We start from the raw sequence: 27,448 nt of genomic DNA, 5'->3' as shown, positions 1-27,448 counted from the left end.
CAAAATGGCGGATGCAATATGGTGGACAAGAATTTTTAAAAACTTGGATTCTTATGAAACTTGGTATCTAGGGATTTTTGGGGTCGCTGATTATGAATCTGAAGTCAGATTTTCAAAATTCAAAATGGCGGATCCAATATGGTGGACATTTTTTAAAAATTGCTTAAATATTAGCAGAAAACTTGTTACTCGGGGGTTTTCGAGGTCGTTGATAACGAGATGCAGTCAGATTTTCAAAATTCAAAATGGCGGATCCAATATGGCGGACATTTTTTCAAAATTGCTCATACATTAGCAGAAAACTTGTTACTCGGGGGTTTTCGAGGTCGCTGATAACGATCTGCAGTCAGATTTTCAAAATTCAAAATGGCGGATCTAATATGGCGGACGAGAATTTAAAAAAACGGTTGGATTTTTATGAAAATTGGTGAGCAGCGGTTTCTCCGGTTCCTGCCACTTTTTTTGTGCGACTGTATTTACTGTAAGTTAGGCATTTTTTAAAAAATTATTACGCATTATAAAACGATTTCTCAAGTTTTTACCACCCAAGTTTCTACGTGCTACTGCTTAAAGTTCCCTTTTTCTTTGTCGAGACTTTTCCACATCACGAAACCGACCACGTGAGTAAAAGTATAACACTAAAATGAGTACTCATTCTTTTCTCTGGTAAGCAGTTATTTGTTGGCTTGCAATTTTTCTCCAAAGTGATGGTGGTGCATATTTTCTCTCTCTGTCTTACTATATTCTTCTTTTTTTTTTTCGCCCAGCAAAATGGAGGGCAAAAAGGGAGCTTTGTTGAAAAACGAGAGTCAGAGTTGTTGGAAGGAAGTGAGACTCCGGAGAATGAGTGTTTTTGGGGTGATATAAGGTAAAGGAGTGAGTGAGTGAGAGTGGGTGGATAGGGGGTGTCGGACTCGGTTGGTTGAAATAAAACAAATGAGGAATTTCCGCGAGTGCGCTACATTTTATGTTGAGAAGGTATATAGTATTTCTATGTGTATAGGAACGAAACAAGGATAATGGAATTGGGAATAGGGTAAAAGAGAGTGAGAGGGATGATGTGTGCGAGGCGACACATAACGGGGGAAAAACAATTCCTAGAAAACCCCTTTTGCCTTCACTCTCATACACTTACATATACACACATACATTTACATTTAGTTTGGAATTTTGTGATTGCAAGATTCCTTCAAGGCGCGAGAGAGAGAGGGCTTTTCTTTAGGTTAACATCACGAATATACGGAGAGCGTCGATTCGTGGAATTTTAAGGTACATTCAAGTTAAGGGGGAAGGATGAGGGGTGATCCAAGATAATGTATTTTAGTCATGTATATGTGTAGAAAATAGGTCATGCTTCTAATTTTGATCTTTTGAATACGATCCCGGGTCACAAAATTGTCTGTAAGTCATGATTTTGAGAAAAGTGGGGGAAAATACCCCCAAAAAACATATTTTTTAAAAATTTCAAGTTATATTTTTCTGTTGTTGTTGTTATCGGAGTGTTCTCAAATGTATTTCGATCTTCTGAATACGATCCAAAAAAAATGCCTACAACGTCATGATTTAGAAAAAAGAAGAGGCAAAGACCCAAAAACCGGTTCTTTTGCGAAATTTTCGATTTATAATTTTTTGCCTTTGTTATCGTAGTGGTTTTCAATGAATTTTGATCCTCTGAGTGTGATCCCGGGTCTAAAAAATGCCTTCCACGTCATGATTTTGAAAAAAGTGGGGATAAACAGTAAAACCCCGAAAAACGTGTTTATTGGGATTTTCAAGTTATATTTTTTTGCTGTTGATATTGCGGTGATTTTCATTGTATTTTGATCCTATGAATGAGTTCCTGGTCCTAAAATTACCTTCTATGTCATTATTTTGAGAAAAAGTGGGGGTAAAACCCAAAAAACGTGTTTTTTTGAAATTTTAAGTTGATTTTTTTATTTTTTATATGGGAGTGGTTTCCAATGTATTTTGATCTTCTGAATACGATCCCGGGTCATAAAGTTGTCAATCACGTCATGATTTCGAGAAAAGTGGGGTAAAACCCCCCAAAAACGGTTTTTTAAAAAAATTTTCTCCTTATATTGTTTCAATTTTATTATCGGAGTGGTTTTCACTGTACTGACATCCTCTGAAAACGATCCCAGGTCCCAAAATTGCCTACCACGTCATAATTTTCAAAAAAGCGGGGGTAAAGACCCTCAAAAAACCGTGTTTTTCCCCATCTTTACCTCCACTCTTTCCATAATCCTCTTTTTTTTTGGTTAGAAATTTTTTTTTAATGTTAAAAGTAAACTTCAGTAATATTATCGTTTGCATAAAAATAGTTGATGATTAAAAAAAAGAGAAAATAGAGAAATGTGTGTCTATAATTTTATTTAACGTAAAAAGTATATTTATCCGTTTGTCAGTAGAATAATGAAGTTTCGAAAGTGCGAACACATAGTACATATAAATAGTAGATGGAGGAAAAAAAAACAAATAAACGAACAATGTCACACCGAGAATAATGGGATTTTTTTTTTTTTTTGGTGATGGAGAAAGGGAGGGGAGTGGGACAATCCCATCAATTAACAGTGTAACTCTTAATTGGCTTTTATCAAACTCCAACGCGCAAAGAGGCCAAAAACGTAATCGAATATCGACTCCTCCAATTACTATACGTTATTGGTTATTTTTTATTCTCTCTCGCTCTCTTTCTTTGATAAAATCTCATGAGAGAAACAAAATTTCAAAAAAAAAAAAAAAATCTGTAAAATAAATCTTCCTCTCACTATGAAAGAAAAAGAAAAGGAAATTGAAAAACAGGAAATAAAAACGACAGAACATTGTGAGAATTATGCATCAATCAACGTAATTAATAGCTTACTAATTAAATTTTGAAATTTAATTAACAGTCATTAAAATTTCACGTTAAGAGACAATAGGAAGAGATTGAGAGAAATTCGTGCTTTTTAAAATAACTCCAATTATAATAAAATACAGGTAAAAATAAAAATTCCAAAGAGCGTTTAAATTCTTTTAATTTCAAATGCTTTCAATTTTTTTAAATTAATTAATATTTAAAAATAGTTTAATATTCAATTCACTTTTTTTTATTTTAATTTTAATTTTTATATTTAAATTATTTAATAGAAACTTGCATTTATAAATTTTTTCTTTTTTTTAATAAATTTTCTTATATCAATTTTTTTTATAGAAACTTTCTTGCAGAAATTTTTTTCAAGGAATTCTTTTTTACAAACTTCGTTTTTTAATATTTTTTTTATATATTATATAAAAATTTTTTTTGTAAATTTTTTACCTGAATAACAGTGGCGAGGGGACTTTTATCGTTTGGATCATTGAGACTGTCTCGATGAGCCCAGGCCAAAGGCTCGTACGTGCTGTGATTCGGTTGGAAAATTGTCCAGTCACCACCAGGAAGTGGTCCCCAAGCAGTTTCGCCAGCTCTCGTCAATCTCAGAATAGGCGATGCAGCATTCAACTGGGCATCCTGCAAAAAAAAAAAATAAAATAAAAAGAAAGTTCCTTTTTTTCGTCATGTGACTTTGTCACAGTAGCAATGCAATAAAAAAAGAAATGAAGAAAAAAAAATTGGAAAATAGAGAAGAGAAAAGAATATAAAGTGGAAATTGTTCGCTAGTTGAACAGTGGATCAATTACAGAAATGTTCCAATTTCCTAAATATAGATAAAGAGAAATTTTTTATTATAGGTACTTTTTGAGAATTTTAAATTCTATGTATACTGTTTTCTACTTTCTACATCTTATTTCAGCTTTTTATTTGCGATTCCTTCTGTTCTGTTTTATTCTTTTTTTTTAAATTTTGTTCTCTATATAGTTAACATTTTACTTTCTACACTCTAGTTTCTATTTTCTACTTTCTACTTTATACTATTAAATAATGCTTATTAATTAAAAAATTAATACAAGAAGTAGATTTTACTTTTTGTTTGTTATTGTTAACTTGGAATTTTTAACTCCCTACTATTTAATTTCTATTTTACATTTTCTACATTTTGCATTTTATTTTTGCTTTCTACTTTCTATACTTTCAGCAGGCTAAATTTCATATTTTTTAATTGGTCACTTCCTATTTGTTACTCTTTTTAGCTTTTCTTGTATTTCCAACCACCTAATTTCCATTTTCTACTTCTACTTTTTACTTCCTAATTTCCATTTTCTACTTCCTACTATTTCTTTCTAATTTCTACTTCCTACTTTTTACTTCATAATTTCCATTTTCTACTTCCTACTTTTTCTTTCTACTTTCTATTTTCTACTTCCTACTTTTTACTTCCTAATTTCCATTTTCTACTTCTACTTTTTCTTTCTACTTTCTATTTTCTACTTCCTAATTTCCATTTTTTACTTCCTACCTTTTCCTTCTATTTTCTATCTTCTACTTCCTACTTTTTACTTCCTAATTTCCATTTTCTACTTATACTTTTTTTTCTACTTTCTATTTCCTACTTTTTACTTCCTAATTTCCATATTCTACTTCTACTTTTTCTTTCTACTTTCTATTTACTACTTCCTAATTTCCATTTTTTACTTCCTACCTTTTCCTTCTACTTTCTATCTTCTACTTCCTACTTTTTACTTCCTAATTTCCATTTTCTACTTCTACTTTTTTCTACTTTCTATTTCCTACTTTTTACTTCCTAATTTCCATATTCTACTTCTACTTTTTCTTTCTACTTTCTATTTACTACTTCCTAATTTCCATTTTTTACTTCCTACCTTTTCCTTCTACTTTCTATCTTCTACTTCCTACTTTTTACTTCCTCATTTCCATTTTCTACTTCTACTTTTTTTCTACTTTCTATTTCCTACTTTTTACTTCCTAATAACCATTTTTTTCTTCCTACTTTTTTCTACTTTCTATTTTCTACTTCCTCTTTTTTACTTCCTAATTTCTATTTTCTACTTTTACTTTATATTTTCTACTTCTTATTTTTAACTTTTTTCACTTTTCTACTTTTTACTCCCTAATTTCCATTGTCTACTTCTACTTTTTCTTTCTACTTTCTATTTTCTACTTCCTATTTTTTTTTAGTTTTTTCACTTTTCTACTTTCTACTACTATCTTGCTTTATTAAATTCTACGTCTTATTTTGAACCTTCAGTTTTTTACTTTCTACACTTCTACTTTGTCTTTAACATTCTTCTTCCTATTTTCTAGTTACTGTTTCCTGTTTTCTACTCTTCACTAGTGACTTCTTACTTTCTGTTAAATTTTCTACTTTTCATTTTCTACTTCCAGCTTTATACTGGCAAAATTCCATTTTTACTTTCTACTCTCCATTTTTACTTTCTACTTTCAATTTTCTACTTTCTACTTTCCATTTTCTACTTCTCACTTTTACTTTCTACTTCATGCTTTTTTACTTCCTGCATTCCATTATTTACTTTCTATTATTTACCTTCTACTATTCATTTTCTTGTTCATGCTTTCTACTCTCTACAAATATCTTTCTACTTCTACTGGTAAATGTTTTACTACATACTTTTTACTTTCTACTTTCTACTTTGAAACTCTTTCTTTTTTATTTTCTACAACCTATTAACTTTATACATCTTGATTTCTACTTCGACTATCTACTTCTTGCTTCAATTTTCCTGTAATTTTTCCCCCAATTTTCTACCTACTTTCTACTAGTAATCAAGAATTAAAAAATGAAAAGTTGATAGTAGAAAGTAGAAAATTTAGAGTAGAAAGTAAAATATCAGGAAGTATAAATTTACTAGTAGAAAGTAGAAAGTCAATAGTAAGGAATTAATAAAAATAGCAAGAAGAAAGTGAATAGTAATTAATTAATAAAAATAGAAAATAGAAAGTAGAAAAACAAAAAGTAAGGAGTAGGTGGAAATATAAAGTAGGGAAGTAGAAGGTGGAAAGGTTAATGAGAGTAGAAACTAGAAGTAGAAAGAAACAAATTAAAAAATATGACAGTAAATAGAAAGTCAAATTTGTGTTTTTCAAAAATTCGAAAAGTTAGAGCAAAGTAAAGAGTAGAATATGAAGAAAAGAAAAAAAGTAGAAAAATGTAAATAAACATTAAGTAATCAATTTAATTCTACCATAGCACTAAATGTAACTTTAATGGCGAATCAGTGAAGCGTATCGCATTAAATTTTCAAACTTTTCATTTACGTCAGTCGCATTATAGACTTCCCCCCCCCTCTTCAACTTGTGATTTTATCTAAAATTGCCAATTTGCAAATTTGCACCCGTATGCACTTTATACGTGTACACTAATTCGTCATAAATTTCTTTTTTTCTATTAAAAGCTGATAAAGCGAATTTTCTATCAAAATTTAAAAAAAAAAAATCCTACGAACAGAAAAATTTTTATTATCTTTTTTCTCCCAAAAAAAAAAAAAATTTTTGAAACAACATTTTTGTCAATTAGAATTATAATTTTATATCAAGTTGACATTTTTTAATTTTTATAATAATAAAAGTCATTAATTTACAAAATTAAATATTTTTACGCTTTTTTAACTAAAGAAAAAAGAAAACGAACCTTAAGTCTGAGATTTGTGTGTATAAAAAGTGGAAAGCCCTTGAGTTGGGCGCCAACAAGACTCTCCTCTCCTGGTGGTGCAAATCCAACAATACCAACTGAGTATTCCCGGCAATATTTATCGAGTAGCTCACGATTCCATTTGTCCATTTGAAGATATTTGTTCAAGTTTTCAAACACCAACACCCCATATCTTCCCTTGTCAAGATTCGTTAGAACTGGCAATGATTTACCGGCGACTTCAACTTTGTACCTGTAATAATAAAAATAATAATAATGGTAAATTTCTCTCTCACAAGCGGTGAAAAAATAAACAATTATTTCTCTCTCACAAGTGGTAGACATTTACCCTAAAAAAACAAAAAAAAATAATTTCTTAATAAAACCTCGCAATCAATAGCGCTAATTTGAAAAAATTTGTTCTCTCACAAGCGGTAGAAAGAATTACGTAATTATCATTTATCATCTCTAATAAATAATGTAAAAATAGACCTTTACTTCAAAAAAGAAAAAAAACGATTGTCTCAATAAAATCTTGCAATTAATAGCGCTAATTTGAAACAATTAGTGCTCTCACAAGTGGTAAAAAAATGTTAGAAATTTATTAAAAATCCCCCCCTACAAGTGTCGTAAAAAATGACCTTAAATGACTAAAGTATTTCTCTCGCAAGCAATACAGAAAATAAGTGTAAAATTACACCTACATAGAAAGAAAAAATTTAATTAAATTACTTAATTCGTAGAAATTTAAGAAAGACAATTTATTTTAATTAATTAGTCAGGATAATAAATTATATCGTTTTAAATTTAACGTTTCTTGTGCTCACTAAAAAAGTTTTTCTAAGGAGAGAAGTTTTTTTTCACCTCTTTTTTTTTACCTAAAATGAATTCTGTATTCTGGAAGGGTAATCAATCTTGGTTTGTTTCATTCTCAAGTTGGGCGGGTCTCTTGCACTTTGGTCGCAAATAACGAAAAGACGCTTTTCCATGGTGAAAACAGAGAGAAAGAGAGAGAAGAGAGAGAAAGAAAAGAGGTTTGTAAAAAAAAGTGCAAAGAAAACCAAACTGTTGAAAGCTCTGCTTTTCGAGAATAAGGATTGAAATAACCGTTGTTTTTCCTCCCCGTTGGGACTAAGTAAACACAATTTTCCTGGTCACTCTCTCTCTCTCTCTCTCTCTCTCTCTCTCTCTTCTGTCCAGAGAAGTCATTTTAAGTGCAGACGTTGGCAAAAAGAAAAATTTTATATAAACTTTGCCAATGAAAAAAAATTTTTTTTCTTTCTTTCTTTCAGAATGAAATTGAAAAATTTTTTTTCTACAAACAGTAAATTTTGTTCACAAAAAAAGTAATTGTGTTTTAGAAGAATTTTACTGTTTTATAATAATTGCAATTATTAATCAAGGTTTTTTTTACCACTTGTGAGAGAGAAATTGTATACATTTCTCTCTCACAAGTGGTAAAAAAAACCTCACCCGTTATCCAGTTTTTTATGTTAGAGCGTATCAAAAATAGACCTTTATTAATTCTCTAACAAGCAATGAAAATGAAAATAATTTCTCTCTCACAAGTAGTAGAAAGAATTTCGTAATTATCAGTTTGTCTCTTTTATAAATAATGTAAAAATAGACGGTTACTCTAAAAGAACAGAAAAAACGATTGTCTTAATAAAACGTCGTAAGCAATAGTACTAATTTGAAAAAATCGATTTTCTCACAAGCGGTAGAAAGAATTTCGTAATTGTCATTTACCCTCTCTTATAAATAATTTTAAAATAGACCTTTACTCTAAAAGAACAAAAAAAAACAAATTTCTCAATAAAACCTCGTAATCAATAGCGCTAATTCGAAAAAATCGATTCTCTCACAAGCGGTAGACAAAATTTCGTAATTTTCATTTCGTCTCTCTTAAAAATAATGTAAAAATAGACCTTTCCTCTAAAAAAAACGAAAAATACACTTTCTGAATAATCCCTCATCTTGAAAAGCTACTTTGAAAACTTTTTTTTTCTCACAAGTGGTTGAAAAATAGTTAATAACTCTAAATACCTTGTAATTCCAGGAACAAACCTTAATACTTAGTAATTAATTAAGATATTACAGTTTTATTAAATCTTAAATTATCACACTTTGTGTCTTTTTGTTTCTATTTTACTTTTGCTTTTTCTAAAAAAAGAAACAAATAATTATGGTCAAAAGTTTTCATATTCATCTATATATACGTATATATATTCAACGTCACTCCCGTTATAATTTCTGTACAACTCAAACAAAAGGATCTCCGCCCGTCTTTTTTCCCTAACGCCAGAGGGCAATACTCTTAATATAGAAAAAAGAAAAAGAAGGAAAAAAAAAATTCCTAGAGATTTTCCCTTTTTCTTTTTGTTTTCAATGCAAACATCTCATCTCCTTTCAAAAGATAATCAATTCTCCGACGAATCCGCTTTTATTAAAAACTTTTTATCTTTTCTTTTACATTAAATATAAATTAAAAAGTTTCAATATAAAGTACATAAAGTATTTTTTTTTGCATATAGAAAACACAAAACCAAGATCTCATTGTTAGTGCATTATTAACCTCTATAAAGAACAATTTAATTTTCCTTTAAATACATTTTTTCTTCTCTTCATTTTTCTCTAATTCCTCTCATCTTCTTTTTTCTTTTCATCATTCTTTTCTGTATTTATTTAAAGGGGGAATTTTTTTTTAATTAAATTAAAATATAGAAGTTTTTATTTTTTTCGTAAAATAAATAAATTGTGGAGGGAATCAACTATAAGATTGTTAACTTTTTTTGTAAATTTTTATTTTTTACTTCTTTTTATTTTTATTTTATTTTATATATTTTATATATTTTATATATTTTATATATCTGAAACTTTAAATGAAATTAATTTTTAAATCAATTTTTATTAGAAAATTCTACGAGAATTAAATTATTAAAATACAAACATAGATAATTTATTGAATAATAATTCAATGTTTCTTAAAATTGAATTCTTACATAATTTTAATAAACAAATTTTTAAATAATTGAATTCTTTCGACGAACTTTAATAAAATTTTTAACAATTTTTGAAAATAATTGAAATTTTGCTATGAATTTTATTAAAATTTTTGAAAATAATTGAATTCTATTACTCTTGAAAGTTTTGATTTTTTTGAAAAAAAAAAAATTATGGAAATTTTATTTTAAATAAAATTGAATTTCTGTGTATTTTGTATTTTTTTGAAAAATAATTGATTGTCCGTATGGAATTTTATTAAAATTTTTGTTTAATAATTGAATTCTTTTGTAAAATTTTATTAAAATAGTAAAATATTTAAAATAATTGAATTAAGAAAAATTTTTGAAAATAATTGAATTTCATTACTTTTGAAAATAATTGAATTTTATTACTTTTCAAAATAATTGAATTCTTCTGATAAATACTATTATTTATTAAATAAAATAATTGAATTTTGTAATGAATTTAATTAAAATTCCTAAAAATAATTGAATTTTGTCGAAGAATTTTGCTATTCACTTATAAAGATAATTGAAATTTTGACGATAATTCTTTTTATTTTTTTTTTAAAGTAATTGAATTTCTCAGAAGAATTATATTAATTTTGAAAATAATTGAATTTTACAATGAATTTTATTACAATTCCTGAAAGTAATTTAATTTCTCAGAAGAATTTTACTAATTTTGAAAATAATTGAATTCTTGTGATGAATACTATTATTTATGAAAGTAATTGAATTTTTCTATGAATGTTATTATAATTCCTGAAAATAATTGAATTTTGTCGAAGAATTTTGCTATTCATTTATAATGATAATTGAAATGTTGAAAACAATTTTTTTTTAGATTTTTTAAAAATAATTGAATTTTTGCGAAGAATTTTCATAATTCTGAAAATAATTGAATTCTCGTGATGAATACTATTATTTATGAAAATAATTGAATTTTGCAATGAATTTTATTAAAATTCCTGAATATAATTGAATTTCGGCGAATAAATTTGCTATTTATGAAGATAATTGAAATATTGATCAGAATTTTTTTTAATTTTTGAAAATAATTGAATTTCTGGAGAGAATTTTGATATTTAGTAAGATAGTTGAATTCTTTCCCTAATAATATTAATAATTCTGCAATAATTGTGTAATAATAGTGTAATAATAGCGTATTAACAGTGTAGTAACTGCACTTTTTTTAAAACTGAAAATTTCCCCTCGAAGTAAATAAATTTCGTCTATTTTGAATATTTCCAAAAGAAATGCAGAAGAATAGAGAAAAAAATTAAATGAAGAGAGAGAGAGAGAGAGAGAGAGAGAGGGGGGGGGAGGATGCGGTATTGCCGGAAAGAGGATTACAATTCTTTTTTTCCGCCTCCCAATAAATCCGGAAACTTGGGCTGGTTGCCTTTACGGTTGCGACATCGTTGTGCTAGCAGCGACCTACCCTTTTTGTCTCATCTCCCCCGGTTACCCTTTGTGGTCCTTCTGGCTCACTGAGTCCTGAAAATACATTAGTATTCTAAACTCGATTCAAGAGACTTTATTCCAACAATAAAATTCTTTATCACCGGCATACAAAGATTGATCAACTCTCATTTCCCTTAAATACAACTTTAAGTTATTACACGACTAATTTAACTCCTGTATTTACCTCTTCTTTTTTCTTTCTTTTTAAGAAATAAAACTCTCTCTTACAAGCGGTGAGAAAGTAAATAATTTCTTTCTCTTAAATTGGAGGGTAAAAGAATTGTAATTATCAGCAACACTCTTTCTCTGTCTATTCCTCTTTCTCAGTCCTTTACAAATTGTGATGTTGAGGTTTTGAAATCTCTCTCACAAGCGGTGAAAAATGGATATAATTTCTCTCTCACAAGTGGTGAAAATTCGAATGATTTTTTCTTTTAGAAACGATGAAAAAGTAAACTTATTATGATGGTGAAAAGATCGTAATTATCAACAGGTTCATATTATAAGCGGTGGAAGAGTCAACGATATCTCTCTCACAAGTGGTGAAGAAGTGGAAGAATTTCTCTCTCACAAGCGGTAGAAATTGAACCGCAATTGTCATTTAGTTTATTTCATAATCAAAGTGAAAATCGACCTTCAAAATCTCTCACTAGTGCTGAAGAAGTAAATAACATTTCTTTCTCACAAGCGTTAAAAGAGTTCATAATTTCTCTCTTACGAGTCTCTTAAAAATAATACAAAAATTAACCTTTTCCCTAAAGGAACAAAATAAACGAATTTCTTAATAAACCCTAGCAATCAGTAGTTTTAATTTGAAAAACCTATTCTCTCACAAGCGGTAGAAAGAAACCTACAATTTATTAAAAAATCTTCCTCACAACTGATGTAAAAATTGATCTCGAATGACTAAAATATTTCTGACCTACAATCAATAGCAGAAACAAAATTTAAAACCACACATATTAGAAAGAAGAAAAAAAATCTCTCTCACAAGCGGTACAAAGAAACCTTAAATTTATTAAAAAATCTTCCTCACAACTGATGTAAAAATTGACCCCGAATGACTAAAATATTTCTGACCTACAATCAATACCGCAAATAAAATTTAAAATCACAAATATTAGAAAAAAGCAAAAAAAACCCCCTTACAAGTAATGAACATAAAAATCAATTTCCACTTATTATAATTAATTTTCATCATCTCTTTGTCCATTAATTATTGTCAAAATCGTTAGTAAAATTTCTGATGCACATACACACAGTATGTATAGACATATGTATTAGGTAGAAATTCGCGACAATTAGAGTTGTCGAAATTCTCTGTTAATTTGTCGATATTCAACATTGGACATTGGTATATCTTGTTGGAAAATTAGAGACACTAATTAGCTGATGGTAGAATTGAAGCCAGTGAGTCAGTTATCCAAAGAGATTCACTGTATAATTAACGCAATTTCCGAACGTTCATTATGTCAACTATAATATTAAGCTCCACAGAAGTGATCTACAGTGTACTGTTTTATTTTCTTTCAGCGAGATATGTATATTTTCTATAAATTTAATTCCAAAGAATTCCATTTTTCAGTAATATTTATTATTAATTAATATAGTAGTTTCAATTAATTGTTGAGTATTTATAATAAATCGACTAATATTGTTAATTAATTAAGTAGCACTTTTAAGTAACTAATAATTGTTTTTATTAACTAATTAGCATTTTTAATTAAGAAATAAATATTTTTAATTAGTTAATTAGGATAATAATCGTGGAATATGAAGAGACTCGACAAGGAAAAGTTCGGCCGGTCCCTAAGAGAAGCCCTTTTAATTGAGGACTTGGGCTGGGTGAAGAGGCCGAGCAGTCTGGATGGGGAGGTTCGAGCGGTGAGGAACATGATAGTCACCGCTTGCAATGCGTCAATGCGACGCAAAGGCGCCACTCCCGTAAGAAAATCCTTGCACTGGTGGTCAGAGGAGCTGGCCTCATTGAGAAAGGAATGCCTCAAAGCAAGAAGGACATATACCCGATCTAAGGGAGATCCCTTGCTGAAAGAGGCTTTCAAGGCGGCGCAAAAGAACCTCAAGAAAGTGATCCGCAAGTCGCGACGCCGTAGCTGGAAGGACCTAATCGAGGAAGTCGATAAGGACCCATGGGGTCTGGCTTTTAAACTCGTGACTAAGAAATTAGTGACGAGGCAAAAGACCCCCGGCCTGGACAATCCCGATTGGGTCAGAAAGATAATAAGTTCTTTGTTTCCTCCTGCGGAACCATACCTTAGAAGGGACTGGAGTTTTTGCAAAGTCGAAGAGGAAGAACTCTTCACACTTAGTGAACTGCAAAAAGCAGGCAAAAGATTGAAAACAGGCAAGGCGCCTGGAATCGATGGGATAAGTAACGAGATCCTAAAGTTGGTTATCGACACTTCACCCCAGATTCTGCTTCGATGCTTTAATCTTTGCCTTGAGAGAGGAGAGTTCTTCCGCGACTGGAAGCGACAGAGGTTAGTCCTCCTAAGGAAAGGTGAAAAACCTCTAGATAAGGTTTCATCGTACAGGCCTATATGCCTGCTAGATACGATGGGTAAACTTCTAGAGGATATGGTTCTCCAGAGAATGCAGGGCCACTTGACCGAAGAGAATCGTCTATCCGATTACCAATTTGGTTTCCGTAAAGGCAAGTCCACAGTTGATGCCATCCAGGCAGTTGTGGACATAGCCAAAGCAGGAAAAAACAAATTGGGACCTGGGAAAAAGAAGAGCTTCTGCGCGTTGGTAGCAATTGACATACGCAACGCGTTTAATTCCGCAAGATGGAAAGATCTCATCGAGTCGATGGAAAAGAAAAACATGCCGCCCTACTTGTTGCGGATAATGGATAATTATCTTAGCGACAGGTGGGTTATATATGAGGGAGACACCTGCACTCTCAAGGAAGAGATGCAGCGTGGGGCTCCTCAAGGCTCGAGGGTGGGTCCATTTGTATGGAATGTATCTTACGATGATTTTCTGCGGATGGATCTGCCCGAAGGTGCGGTGATCGTCGGCTTTGCGGACGACGCGTTGTTCGTGTGCACTGCCGGAAGTGAGGAGGCTCTTGGGACATTGGTGAACGAATGTCTGCGACTAGCTAAAAGCTGGCTGGATACCAGAGGTCTTGAAATGGCCCTGGAAAAGACCGAGGCACTGCTGATCACAGACAGACGTGGTTATGAGCTCCCACGAATCGTGATAGACGGATTCGAGGTCAAGTGGAGTAAGCAAATTAAATATCTTGGTGTGGAGTTAGATGGAAGGTTAAACTTCCACCACCACCTGGCTACGGCGTCAAATAAGGCGATAGAGTGTGCGGCTAATCTTTCACGGTTAATGCCGAACGTAGGCGGACCCCGTGAACAAAAACGGAGACTGGTGGCGAGTGTCGCCCACGCTAAAATGCTCTATGCAGCACCAGCGTGGGCCCCATCCCTGAGGAGTAAAAGATGTGTGACCATCTGTGAAAAGATACTGTCGGCGCAGAGATCGATAACAACGCGTATCATCTCTGCATATAAGACGGTATCTACGAGTGCTGTGCAGGTCCTTGCAAGTGTCCCACCAGTAGATCTTTTGGCGAGGGAAAGGGAAGAAATGTTTCTCTTTTCTAAAGAAAGAAGTTCCTTGGATGAGGAATTAAGACCAAGCAAGGGCCTGATCCGCAAAGAAGCGAGGCACAGGCTCATAGAAAGATGGCAGGAAAGATGGGATGGTGAGGGAAAAGGTCGATGGACCTATCGCCTTATCCCGGCACTCGCCACCTGGATAAATAGGAAACACGGTCAGGTTTCCTATTATTTGACTCAGGCGCTCACAGGTCACGGGTGTTTTAACTCGTACCTGTGTCGCTTTAAATTACGCGAGGACGAGGTGTGTGCATATTGCCAGTTCCCTGAGGACAACGCGGAGCACACCCTCTTCTCATGCAAGAAATGGGACTTGGAGAGGCAAGCCATGTTTCAAGGTGTAAACAGTCAAGTTACACCGGAGAACATGGTATCGCTGATGACCCAGTCAGAAGACAATTGGCGGCAAGTCGAGAACTTCATAATCTCGGTTATGTCGAGGAAGGATCTCGACGGCCGTCAAAAAGCGTAATTTAAACAGCTTTTAATTTGTTTTTTTTATTAATTTATCCTTTTTTAATATTTCCTTTTGTTTCATTGTACCAACCCCACATAATCTTGGAGTGCGGAATCCAAGGCATCTGTAGGCAGATTTCCCAAAAGTCCCTAAGCAAAAAAAATATTAATAATAATAATAATAATAAGAAGAAAAAAACAATAATAAAAATATTAGATAATAATATTTATCAATAATTATTAACAATTTATAACAATTCTAATAATAAAACAGATTTTCGCAGTTATTATTTTTGTTGCATAAACAAAAACGCTAATTAAGCTCCAACTCGAAAGCTGTTTAATTTGTATAGAAATGCCAAGAGATTCTAGTCTGTCTCTCTCTCAGCAGGTGTTTCTAAAGACACTGTGGCTATAAAGACAATGTGGTTACTGGAAACCGAATTAATTTCACCTCGTTAGACACGTGAGCAAATTCCTTATCTTCATATTTCAAACGCTAACCTCATTATCCAAGAGAGGTAATCCAAAAGATTTTTCCCCCAATTTTCACCTCGCTCTCTCTCACTCATTCACACTTCAATTTGTTTAATTACAAAGCCTAATGAGAGGAAATCACTCACAAAAAGGATAAAAGAGAGAAAATTAAAGAAAAAATCTCAAAATATGCAGAGAAATTTCAATTAAAACTGATGCAAAAATTAGACAATTTATAGAGTTGAAAAATTCTCTCACAAGTGGTAGAAAAAATCGCAATTGTCATGAGGAGTTTCTTATTTAAGTGGGGTAAAAATTGACCTTTGAATCCACTATCTGAAACCCGAATTTCTCGAAAAACTCTTTCAAGTAATGACGATAATTCGAAAAATTAATTCTCTCACAAGCGGTGTAATAACGTTTTGAATTTATTGACAAATCCTTCTCACAAGTAGTGGAAAAAATGACCTAATGTGAGAAAACTCTGGCAAAAATATTCATTACTCTTATTCTTTACCACATTTTTATTTTTATCTTTATTCTCTCACAAACACCAAAATATTAACATGAAATTTCCTATAAAACTATTTAAAAATTGGATGGAAAATTGACCTCACAGGAGTAATGAAATAATTCGTTTTTACAATCAAAAATTGTTGATATTACAACTCTTGTTTCTTGAAATTAATTATTTATGATTACGATAATTCGAAAAATTAATTCTCTCACAAGCGGTGTAATAACGTTTTGAATTTATTGACAAATCCTTCTTATAAGTAGTGGAAAAAATGACCTAATGTGAGTAAATTTTGGCAAAAGTTTTCAATTATATTATTCTTTACCACATTTTTATTTTTATCTTTATTCTCTCACAAACGCTAAAATATTAACATGGAATTTCCAATAAACTGTCTAAAAATTGGATGGAAAATTGACCTCACAGGAGTAGTGAAATAATTCGCTTTTAGAATCAAAAATTGTTGTTATTACAACTCATGTTTCTTGAAATTAATTATTTATGGTTACCAAAAAGAAAAAAAATACAATTTGAATAAAATAAAGAAAAATTAATTTTCCTCGTTCGTTTAAAATATAAATAATTCGTTCTTCAAGACGTTATTTTATTCGTTGAATTCACGTAAATTTCACGACAATAATGCAAATGTGAATCGTGGCGTCCTCACAGTGTAGCGGGATGGGAGGGAGGGGGGGGTGAGGTTGAGGTGGGACAATAAAACGATGGGTAGCTCAACGGCGGCCAGATCCTTTCAAATTAGATTCCATTGCGCGATATAAAGAGATGCTTGGGGTATAGTCTTGACAAAAAAAAGAAAAAGAAAAAAAAACCGTTCTTTTCTTCGTGCCAACCGCCATAACGCGACGCTTTAGTTCAATCCTATTTTCTTAAATTCTTCGGCCTTGTCGGGTCTCGAGGATTTCGTTGTGAGCGCGCCAACCCTCTCCTCTCTTTCTATGTGACCCCTTTCTCCTCAAGCAACCACCCTCGATTTCATCTTGCAGTTATTTCACCTTACCCCCCCCCCCCCTTCTTTTATACCTCCTACATCTTCCAAACGTCCTTCGTCTACCACCGCATATAGAAGAAAGAAAAGAACCCCTCTTCTTTGTCATCGTTGGAGTAAGAGATTGGCAAGCATTAGAAAATTAAAATGGTAACTCAAAAGTAGACAGAGAGAAACCTATATTGACGAATCACGTTTTCAAAGAGAATAATGTATTTTTGAGAAAGAAAGAAGTTCTAAATGGATTTGAAGAAAAAATATCCATTATTTTGTTTCTGAAATTTTTTATTTTGAAAAACTAATCTTATATTCGTAATCAGTGGCATCAAATACCCCCGAGTAATAAATCTCGAATGAATTCGAGCACTTTTAAAAAAATTGGCCGCCATATTGGATCCGACATTTTAGAATCTCCATTTTTTATTTTAAAAAACTAACAACAGATTTGAAATCTACGACCCCGAAAACCCCCGAGTGGTCATATAAAAGTGATTTTCAGTGTAAATTAGCGTTAAATTAAAAAATTAAATGAAATTAAAATGAATTTTCACTTTGGTCTAGTGGTCAAGTCAGATGCTTAATAATTCGAGAGCTCGGGTTCGATCCTTGCGGTAAGAATTTTTTTTATTTATACTTTCAATTTTACTGTTTTTATATTCCAAAATGTAAAATTATCTTATCCCAAATTGAAATTTTACAAATTCAGGGTTTCCACAGATCAGAGAAATCAAAGAATTCAGGAAAAAGTCAGTCTAGAAAATCATTTATTTTCAAAATTTTTAAAAAAAATTCTCATCAATATTTCAATTATCTTAATAAATAGAAAAATTCTTCGCCGAAATTCAAGTATATTCAGGAATTTTAATAAAATTCATTGCAAAATTCAATTATTTTTATAAATAACAATATTTATCACAAGAATTAAATTATTTTCAAAATTAATAAAATTCTTCGCAGGAATTCAATTATTTAATAAAAAAATTGACATGAATATTTCAATTATCTTTATAAATGAATAGCAAGTTCTTCAACAAAATTCAATTATTCTCAGAAATTTTAATAAAATTCATTGTAAAATTCAATTATTTTTAAAAAATCTAAAAAAATTGACATCATTATTTCAATTATCTTTTTAAATGAATAGCAAAATTCTTTGACAAAATTCAATTATTTTCAGCAATTTTAATGAAATTCATTGCAAAATTGAATTATTTTGATAAAAAAAACAATATTCATCACAAGAATTCAATTATTTTCAAAATTAATAAGATTCTTTGCAAAAATTCAATTATTTTAAAAAATTCTAAAAAAAATTGTCAACATTTCAATTATCTTTATAAATGATTAGCAAAATTCTTTGAGAAAATTCAATTATTTTCAGAAATTTTAATAAAAATTATTTTAAATTCAATTATTTTCATAAATTATAATATTCATCACAAGAATTCTTGGCAAAATTTCAATTATTTTCAAAAATTTTCCTGAATTTAATGATTTTCAATATTCTACTATTTTAATAATATTTTCTAAAAGAATTTAATTATTAAACAATAATTTTAATAAAATTCTATATGAACATTCAATTTAAAAAAAAAAAAAATTTTACAGAAATTTAATTATTTAAAATAGAATTTCCATAAATTTTTTTCAAAAAAAACCAAATTTTTTAATATTTGACATTAAATTCTTCGCAGTAATTCAATTATTATTAAATTTTAAAATTCCTTTCAGGGATTTAATAATTTTCATAAATAATAAAATTATTCGGAGAAAATCAATTATTTTCAAAAATATAACAAAATTCATCACAAGAATTCAATTATTTTCAAAAGTAATAACATTCAATTATTTTAAAGAATTTTAATAAAATTCATTGCAAAATTTCTATTATTTTCAATAATTTTTCTTAATTTAGTTATTTTTTATAATTATCTATTATTTTAATAAAATTTCCCAAAAGAATTCAATTATTTAAAAACATTTTTGACAAAATTCTACACAAATGTTTAATTATTTTTTAAAATAATGAAAATTTCACAGCAATTCAATTATTAAAAATAGAATTTACATAAATTTTTTCGTAAAAAGTCAATTGTTTGAAACTTTTTTATATAATTCTTCGCAATAAATAAATTACTTTTTATAAATAATAAAACTTATTGTAGAATTTTAATTATTTTTAATACAATTTTAATCGAATTATTTGAAAAATGTAATTATTCCTAGAAATTTTATTAAAATCCTTTGAAACAATTCAATTATTCAAATTAATTAAATCAATTTAGATCAGTTTCAGATAATAATTGAATTTTGTAAAAGTTTCAAATTAAAATCTTTGAAAATCTGAATATTTTTCATACTTTTAATTAACAATTCTGTGGAATTAATTTTTTTGAGAAAGTTTAATTGAATTTTTTTCGAAATTATTTGAAGTTTTCATTTTTGAATACATATTTAATTGAAGAATTTCCGAATAATTGAAATTTCACTTAAAATTGAATTGTAAGCAAATGAATTTGAAAATTCTCAAAAGAACTTTACTAAAAATTTGTCGAAATAATTGATTTGAAGAAGAATTTTATTTAAAAATGATAGAAAATAATAATTGAATTAAAATGATGAAAGTAATTTGAAATTTTGAAGAAGATTTTTTTTGATTATGTAATAATTTTTAGAGTGAATCAGAATATTTTTTAGGGTCATGGAAAAAATTAAAATTTTGTCTGGAAATCAGGGAAAAACAACAGTTAAATGTTTCTGGCAACCCTAAAATTACAATTTTTTAGTAAAAAAAAATTTTCCCTTCGAAAAAAAATTATTTACTAGTATTTTTTTGACTAAAAAGAAAATTTTTCCTTTGAAAAAAAAATTATTCACCAGTATTTTTATTTTGTTGACTGAAAAAAAAAAATATTATAAATTCTCTTAGAGTCAGTGTAGACAAATATTTACTAGATCAATAATAATTTATTGACACGGTTGAAAAAAAAATCGAGCAAAAAAAAAGGGAATATAAAACTCGGTGCGTGAGTTGGATTGCCTATTTGCAGGCGACATTGACATCTCTCCCCCATTGCCAACATGCAAAAAAATGTCTGTCCCCCCTTTCCATCCCTTCTCCAAAAAATCGACTTGGTTCATTCGCAGTAAATCGTTCACCCTCACCCCTTCGCCACCCCTCACTTCACCCAACCAAAACTGAATGCATCCAGCCTAATTTACATTTCTACGAGTTTCTCCCGTGAGTTCTATTACGATTTACCCCTCAAAAAAAAGTAGAGAGTGAGGGAGATAACAGACCTCGTAAAAAGTTTACTCAGTGCCTCGTTGTTTTTTTCCCTAAATTTTCGCTTAGGTCAGAATAAAAAAAACCGGAAGAATTGATTAAATAAATTCAGAGAAATCCTTCTTTCCCGCAAGTGGTGAAAAATTAATTTGAAATGATGGAAAAATTTCTCTCACAAGTGGTGAAATATTTGACCGTTATTTGACCGTTCTTGAAATTCCTTTGCAAGTAGATTCAGAGTTTTATGTTATATTTTTCGAATGTGTTTGGAAATTAATTTCTCTCACAAGCGGTGAATCAGGTCTTTAAAATAAACACTAAATCTCTCTCACAAGTGGTGAAAAAATTGACCTGCAAGTCGTAGTCTACTTTAAATAGGGAATTCTCCCATAAAGAAACAAATTAACGGAAAGAAAGAGAAATTTTTCTCTCGCAAGCGGAGAAACGAGTTTTAGAAATTAACAAATAAATCTCTCAAAAGTGGTAAAAAAATGACCTCTGCAAGTATATATACTGTAATTGGAAAGAAATTCTCCCCCATATTATAGAAACCAATTAAACTAAAGAAAGAATAAATATTCTTTCACAAGTGGTGAAAAAATTGACCTTCATGTCGTAGTGTACTGTAAATAGGGAATTAAATAGGGAAACAAATTAACGAAAAGAAAGATAAATTTTTCTCTCGCAAGCGGAGAAACAAGTTTTAGAAATTAACACTAAATCTCTCTCACAAGTGGTGAAAAAATTGACCTCTGCAACTATGTGTACTGCAAATAGGAAAGAAATTCTCCCCCATATAATAGAATTAAATTAAACTGAAGAAAGAGAAAATATTCTCTCACAAGCGGTGAAAAAAATGGTTAAAATTATCAAAATATCTCTCATGTAATTAGTGGAAAAATTGACCTCTACTTGGATTGTTTGAGTCAATTAGTAATTTAAAGTTAAAATTGTGAATTATCAGCACTAGGACTAATTATTGAAATATTTTTTTTCATATTAAATTCTCTCTTCATGAAAAGAAGAATTTTGTTCAAATATTGTTATATTATGTCGCATTTCTTGTTTCTTTGTTTCATTTTCCTTTTTTCCCCTCCTTTTTGCGGGGGCTCTCGTTGCTATTTCATGAGAATGACAAGCTGTCGCGATTCGCTGGATGTCTCTCACACGTAATATCGTACACGCCTGTCGTCACAAATTCTTTTTCATATCTCTCCCTACATGTATATACCACACACAAAAATGTGTTTACATTTTGATTTACTTCACGAAGACCAAAAAAAAATTCAAACTCCCAATTTTTCATTTCACATTCCTCTAGAATATTAAAAAAAAAAATTTTATTCATCTAAAATTTATCTCTCTAAATTGTTGTAAATTTCTCTTTAATTTTTACCTTCATTTCAAAAAATTTATTTCTTCTCTTTGCAATTTTTACAATTACTTTTAATTTGATTATTTTCTCATATTGAGAAATTTTTTTCATATTGAATTTTTTTATTGTAAAATTATCAATAAAAAGGAAAAAGAAAAAAAAATTTTGAACAGTTTTTTTCTTTTATAATACCAAAAATAGATAAAAGAAAAATAAAATAAATGAATCGAATAATAGAAGGAAATGAAAAAAAAAATTTCCAAATATTGCACCAGTGACTAATTGGGCAGAACGAGGAGAGATAATAGTGATTGACAGGCAATTGACAGTGAAAGACTATAGAGAATATATATACAGGACGTATCAAATTAATGGAGAATGTTCAGGAATAATTAGTCGATACCGCAAAAGGGCTTTTTTTTAGATCGAATAATCATTAATTTTGAAAAGCGTTTGAAAATATCAACCAACCATTGACAAGCAACTCCAATTCGTTCAAGTTGGTTAATTATCATAATGAATTCCTATTTTTTTGCAAACAAATTTCGTCGAACCATTTAAATAATTTATTTCTAGTTATAACAATTTTACAAACATTTATTGTTTTTCTGCAGAATTTGACCTAAAATTTTGTTAATTTAGGTCAAAATGAAGAAAAAAAAATCTGTATTGTAAATACTGTGAATAAGAAAACTATTAATTTTATTTATTTTCAATTATAACAATTTTTCATATTTTTTATTCAACTGTTCAAATTGACCTAAAATTTGTAAATTTAGGTCTAAATGGACATAAGTAACTGTATTATAAATAATACGAATAAGGAAACTGTTAAATTTATTTACTTTTAATTATAACAGTTTTCATATTTTTTATTCGACTGTTAAAATTGACCTAAAATTTTAAAATGTAGGTCAAAATAGAATAAAATAAGAGTATTAAAAATAATGGTAACAAGAAAATTATTAAATTTATTTATTTGCATTAATAAAAATTTTCCATATTTTTTATTCAACTGTTAAAATTGACCTAAAATTTATAAATTTAGGTCAAAATGGAAAAAAATAACTGTATTATAAATAATAAAACTGTTAAATTTATTAACTTTCATTTATAACAATCTTTCATATTTTTAATTCGACTGTTAAAATTGACCTAAAATTTGTAAATTTAGGTCAAAATGGATCAAAATAACTGTATTATAAATAATATGAATAAGAAAACTGTTAAATTTATTTACTTTCAATTATAATAATTTTTAAAAGTTTTTATTCGACTGTTAAACTTGACCTTAAAGTTTTAAAATGTAGGTCAAAATAGAAAAAATTAGAGTATTATTAATGATGGTAGTAAGAAAACTGTTAAATTTATTTATTTGAAATTGTAACAGTTATTCATATTTTTTATTCGACTGTTAAAATTGACCTAAAATTTGTAAATTTAGGTCAAAATGGACAAAAATAACTCTACTATAAATAATATGAATAAGAAAACTGTTAAATTTATTTCCTTTCAATTATAACAATTTTTAAAACTTTAAATTCGACTGTTAAACTTGACCTAAAATTTTAAAATGTAGGTCAATATAAAAAAATAAGAGTATTATTAATGACGGAAATAAGAAAACTGTTAAATTTATTTATTTGCAATTATAACAGTTATTCATATTTTTTAAACAACTGTTAAAATGGACCTAAATTTCAAAATTAGGTCAAATTTTGATTTTACATAAGTAAAATAGTTTTCAAATTTACGTGAAACGTTATTGTTCGTCTAACACTTACGATCGATATACGAAAAAAATACAAATTTAGGTCAAAAATTAGATTCGTAGGTAAATAATATAAATTTTTAGGTCAAATTTGCAGGTATAAAGTTGTAGATTATTTTTACATTTAGGTAAAACTACAAATGGTCGTAAGCAACTTATTTTTAAATAAGGTCACAATCCCATGAAATTTACAAATAAATTTTCATTGGTCAATGTAGGTCAAATTAAATCCATATGTGTAAATTTAGGTCAAACTTCTGTTAAACTAGGTAAAATTAAGTCAAATAAAATTATCTACAAATTAATACTAAAATTTACAAATTGATATCCAATCAAAACTTTACATATTTAGGTCCATTAGGTCAATTAAGCCAATATGAGTTTATTGCTGATCGATTTTAGGTCAAATGAGGTCTAATAGGTTGAACAAAACTTTGAAGAATTAAATCATAAATGTCATTGTAGATAAATTAGATCAATAATGCTAAATTTAGGTCAAATTTAGGCCAATTTTAAGTCAAATTAGGTCGAGTAGGTCGAAGAAAATTTTGGTTTAGGTCTATAACCAGAAATGTAATTGTAGGCAAAATTAGGACAATTGCTTTAAATTTAGGTCAACTTGAGGTCAATTTTAGGACAATTTTAATTCAAATTAGGTCGAATAGGTCGAAGAAAACTTTGGTTTAGGTCTATAACCAGAAATGTCATTGTAGACAACATTAGGACAATTTTGCTAAATTTAGGTCAACTTGAGGTCAAATTTAGGTCAATATTAAGTCAAATTTTCCGTAAAAACTATAAATTACTGTACAAATTGAGATATAAAAATTTATAAAATTGATGTATTTGGGTAAAGTTACAAATTCTGGTCAAAAAGGTAAAAATAACTTTTTTAGGTCAAAATAAATGTCAAAAAGATAAAAATAATTTTGTAAATTAAAATAAAGGTCAAAAAGGTAAAAATAATTTTCTAGAGCAAAATAAAGGTCCGAAATGCAAAAATAATTTGTTTAGGTCAAAATAAAGGTAAAAAAGGTAAAAATATTTTTGTTAGGTCAAAATAAAGGTCAGAAATGGAAAAATAATTTGTTTAGGTCAAAAATGTAATAATAATTTGTTTAGGTCAAAATAAAGGTCAAAAGGTATAAATACTTATGTTAGGTGAAAAAAGGTCAAAAAGGTCAAAATAATTTTTGTAGGTCAATTTAAACTTAATTCAAGGCTAATAATTGTTAATTAATATTGAATTAAAATTATTTTTTTTTCTATTACCTAAAACTTAATATTTTGTAAATGTAATTTAGTTTTACTCTAATTAGATACGTGTCTAGCCATCCAACATTAACTTGATCATCGATACTACATAGTCATAAAGCGACTAATGACCGGATATGTGCATTAGACTACATACATGACACTACTGCTTCTCATTGATCATATATAACTAGAGACGTGTGGCGTACGTTAAACTGATACTCGTATTTATTACTTGTCATACATCAGCAGCAGTATCAAATTACCTCTTCTCTTCTCCTCTCCCCCCCTTTCGCCATGCTGCGCCTTCACTCCCCCCCCCCTCAAGCCACCTTATCCACCCCTTTAAATCACCCAATGAAATTACAATTGTAGAAATTAACTAATTAGAAAATTAATTATCGTTACATTATAGAGCTTCATTTTCCATTACGTTGGGAATTAATTTTCGTTATATTAAAAATTGTTTATTTTTTAAAAATCTTGTAAAAATAGTGATGGTAATTCATTAAAATGTAAAATTTAGTGAAAGAAGTATTTTTTGCAAGTTTATTTAGTGTAAAAATCATATTCTAGAAGTTTTTACATAAAAATAAAAAAAAATTTATAATAGCCTCGGGGATAATGTAATGGACTGTTAATTTGAGAACATGGTTTCGACTCCCGTTGGGGGAGATTTTTTTTCCTACTAAATTCGTTAAAATTAACGGAAAACTTTAAACTTGTAATTAATTTTCGATAAATTAAAAATTATTTTCTTACCGAAATTATCTAAAAATGATTATGCTAGTTGTCAAAATTGTAAAATTGAGAAAAGATAAATTTTTTAAACGATTATTTACAGTAAAAATTACATTTGAGAAGTTTTGACGTAAATATTTAAAAAAAAATTTGTCAATAGCCTCGAGGACAGTGTAATGAACTGTTAATTTGAGGACTTGGTTTCGACTCCCGTTGGGGGAGATTTTTTTTCCTACTTTTCTCCGTTTTATATTACTTTCTACAGTGAACAGAAATTAAAAAATTCCATTTTTAATAAAAAAAAATAAATTGATTTCCTGATTTCAAAAATTTATTTTCGTTTTTTTTTACTAATTACGGATTTATAATTTATAATTACTGATTTATAATATTAATTTATATTTGTAATTTAATTAAGAACTTTAAAGAGAATGTTTGTATGAATGTACAAAGTTAGGAAAATTCGTTAAAATTAACAAAGAATTAAAACTGAAAATTAAATTTCAAAAGAAAATTGAAAATTACTTTCGTAGAAATTATATAAAAATAATTATGGTAGTTCTCTAAATTGTAAAATTTAGAAAAAATATATTTTTTATAAGTTTATTTAGTGTAGAAATCATATTTAAATAGTTTTGTCGAAGTGACAAAAATAATTGACAATAGCCTCGTGGATAAGTTAATGGACTCTGAATTTGACAACTTGGTTTCGAATCCCGTTGGGGAAGATTTTTTTTCTCTTTTCTCCGCTTCATTCAAAAATTTATTTTCCGTTTTTTTTTAAATAATTTATTACTAATATTTTTTACTAATTTATTAGTTTTGTAATTTTATTAAAAACTCGAAATAAAGAACAATTTTTGTAAAGTTTATGAAAAAGTAATAGTTTTCTAAATTAAAAAAATATATATTTTGGTGTAGTGGAAAAGTCTCTTGTTTAGTAATTCAAAAACTCGGATTCGATTCTTGTTGGCAAAAAAAATTTTTTTTTTCTATGGAGTCGTAAAATTAGTTGGATTAAGAAAAGTGAAATATTTCATTCTATATTTAAATATATTACAAGGGAAAAACAAGTGAAAGTAATTATCGATTGATAAATTTTTTTATATTGATAGACAAAATAAATAAAGAGCTTTAATTATTTTCCTGTAGCTATTATGGGAAACCCACTCACTCTGTTATATTACATTTGTGTGTGAAAGCACTCTACAACAACTTGTATGTGTGTTGGATGGCTTTTCAATTATCCCCTCCCCTTTTACCCTCCCCCCTCCACTCACATCCTTTGTACATAACACACATGAACATATGCAAGTACATACAATAATTCCCTCTCAATGTCAATCTCAAACATAGACATAAATCAGAAAATTAATTATTATTTAATTAATAATGTTTATACAGTCACTGTCGAAAAGTGTTTGAAAAGAAGTTTTTGTTAAAGAAAAAGAAATTATATAATTTAGAATTATTTATAATTGCATGATAAAAATATTATATAATTATAATGCTAAATAATATTTCAACTTGAAATTATGTAGAAAACTTATAATTTTCGGTTTTAGTGTTAAAATTCAATGACATTGTCGTATTGGTCAAGTGGATAAGTTGATGTTTTGATATTTTGACAGCTAGGGTTCGATTCCCGGGAAAAGTCAGTTACTTTACTATCAGTTTTTTTTATTTCTTCTTCTTTTTTTTTACTTCTTTATAAAAATAAAAATGTATTTATTTATTTAGAAATTTTATTTAGAATATCAATTTAAAAAAATTAAAATTAAAAAAAATGAACACAGAAATAAACATAAAATTTTACATAAATAAATCTGCAATGTACACAAACTTTTATTTCAATTGTATTTTAATGTTATTTCTACAAAATAACTCGAATGCACTTGCAACTA

The 27,448-nt window shown here is 28.8% G+C and overlaps 1 protein-coding gene across 2 annotated transcripts in view; it reads right to left on the bottom strand.

Moving 5' to 3' along the window:
* Positions 1-27,448, bottom strand: part of LOC122503539 (bifunctional heparan sulfate N-deacetylase/N-sulfotransferase) — a 146,562-nt gene that overhangs the window by 15,408 nt on the left and 103,706 nt on the right. For both annotated transcript variants that reach the window (XM_043614114.1, XM_043614115.1), the window contains exons 5-6: positions 6,531-6,783; positions 3,302-3,493 (exon numbers count right to left, since the gene is read on the bottom strand). In XM_043614114.1, coding sequence (XP_043470049.1) covers positions 3,302-3,493; positions 6,531-6,783 — 445 coding nt within the window. The remainder of the gene's footprint in view (positions 1-3,301; positions 3,494-6,530; positions 6,784-27,448) is intronic.

This window comes from Leptopilina heterotoma, unplaced genomic scaffold (genome assembly GCF_015476425.1).
Source record: "Leptopilina heterotoma isolate Lh14 unplaced genomic scaffold, ASM1547642v1 Lhet_264, whole genome shotgun sequence".
In the NCBI taxonomy this organism is placed as follows: Eukaryota; Metazoa; Arthropoda; class Insecta; order Hymenoptera; family Figitidae; genus Leptopilina; species Leptopilina heterotoma.
Note: the sequence above shows the minus strand (reverse complement) of the source record. Positions and strands in the feature narration are given on the sequence as shown.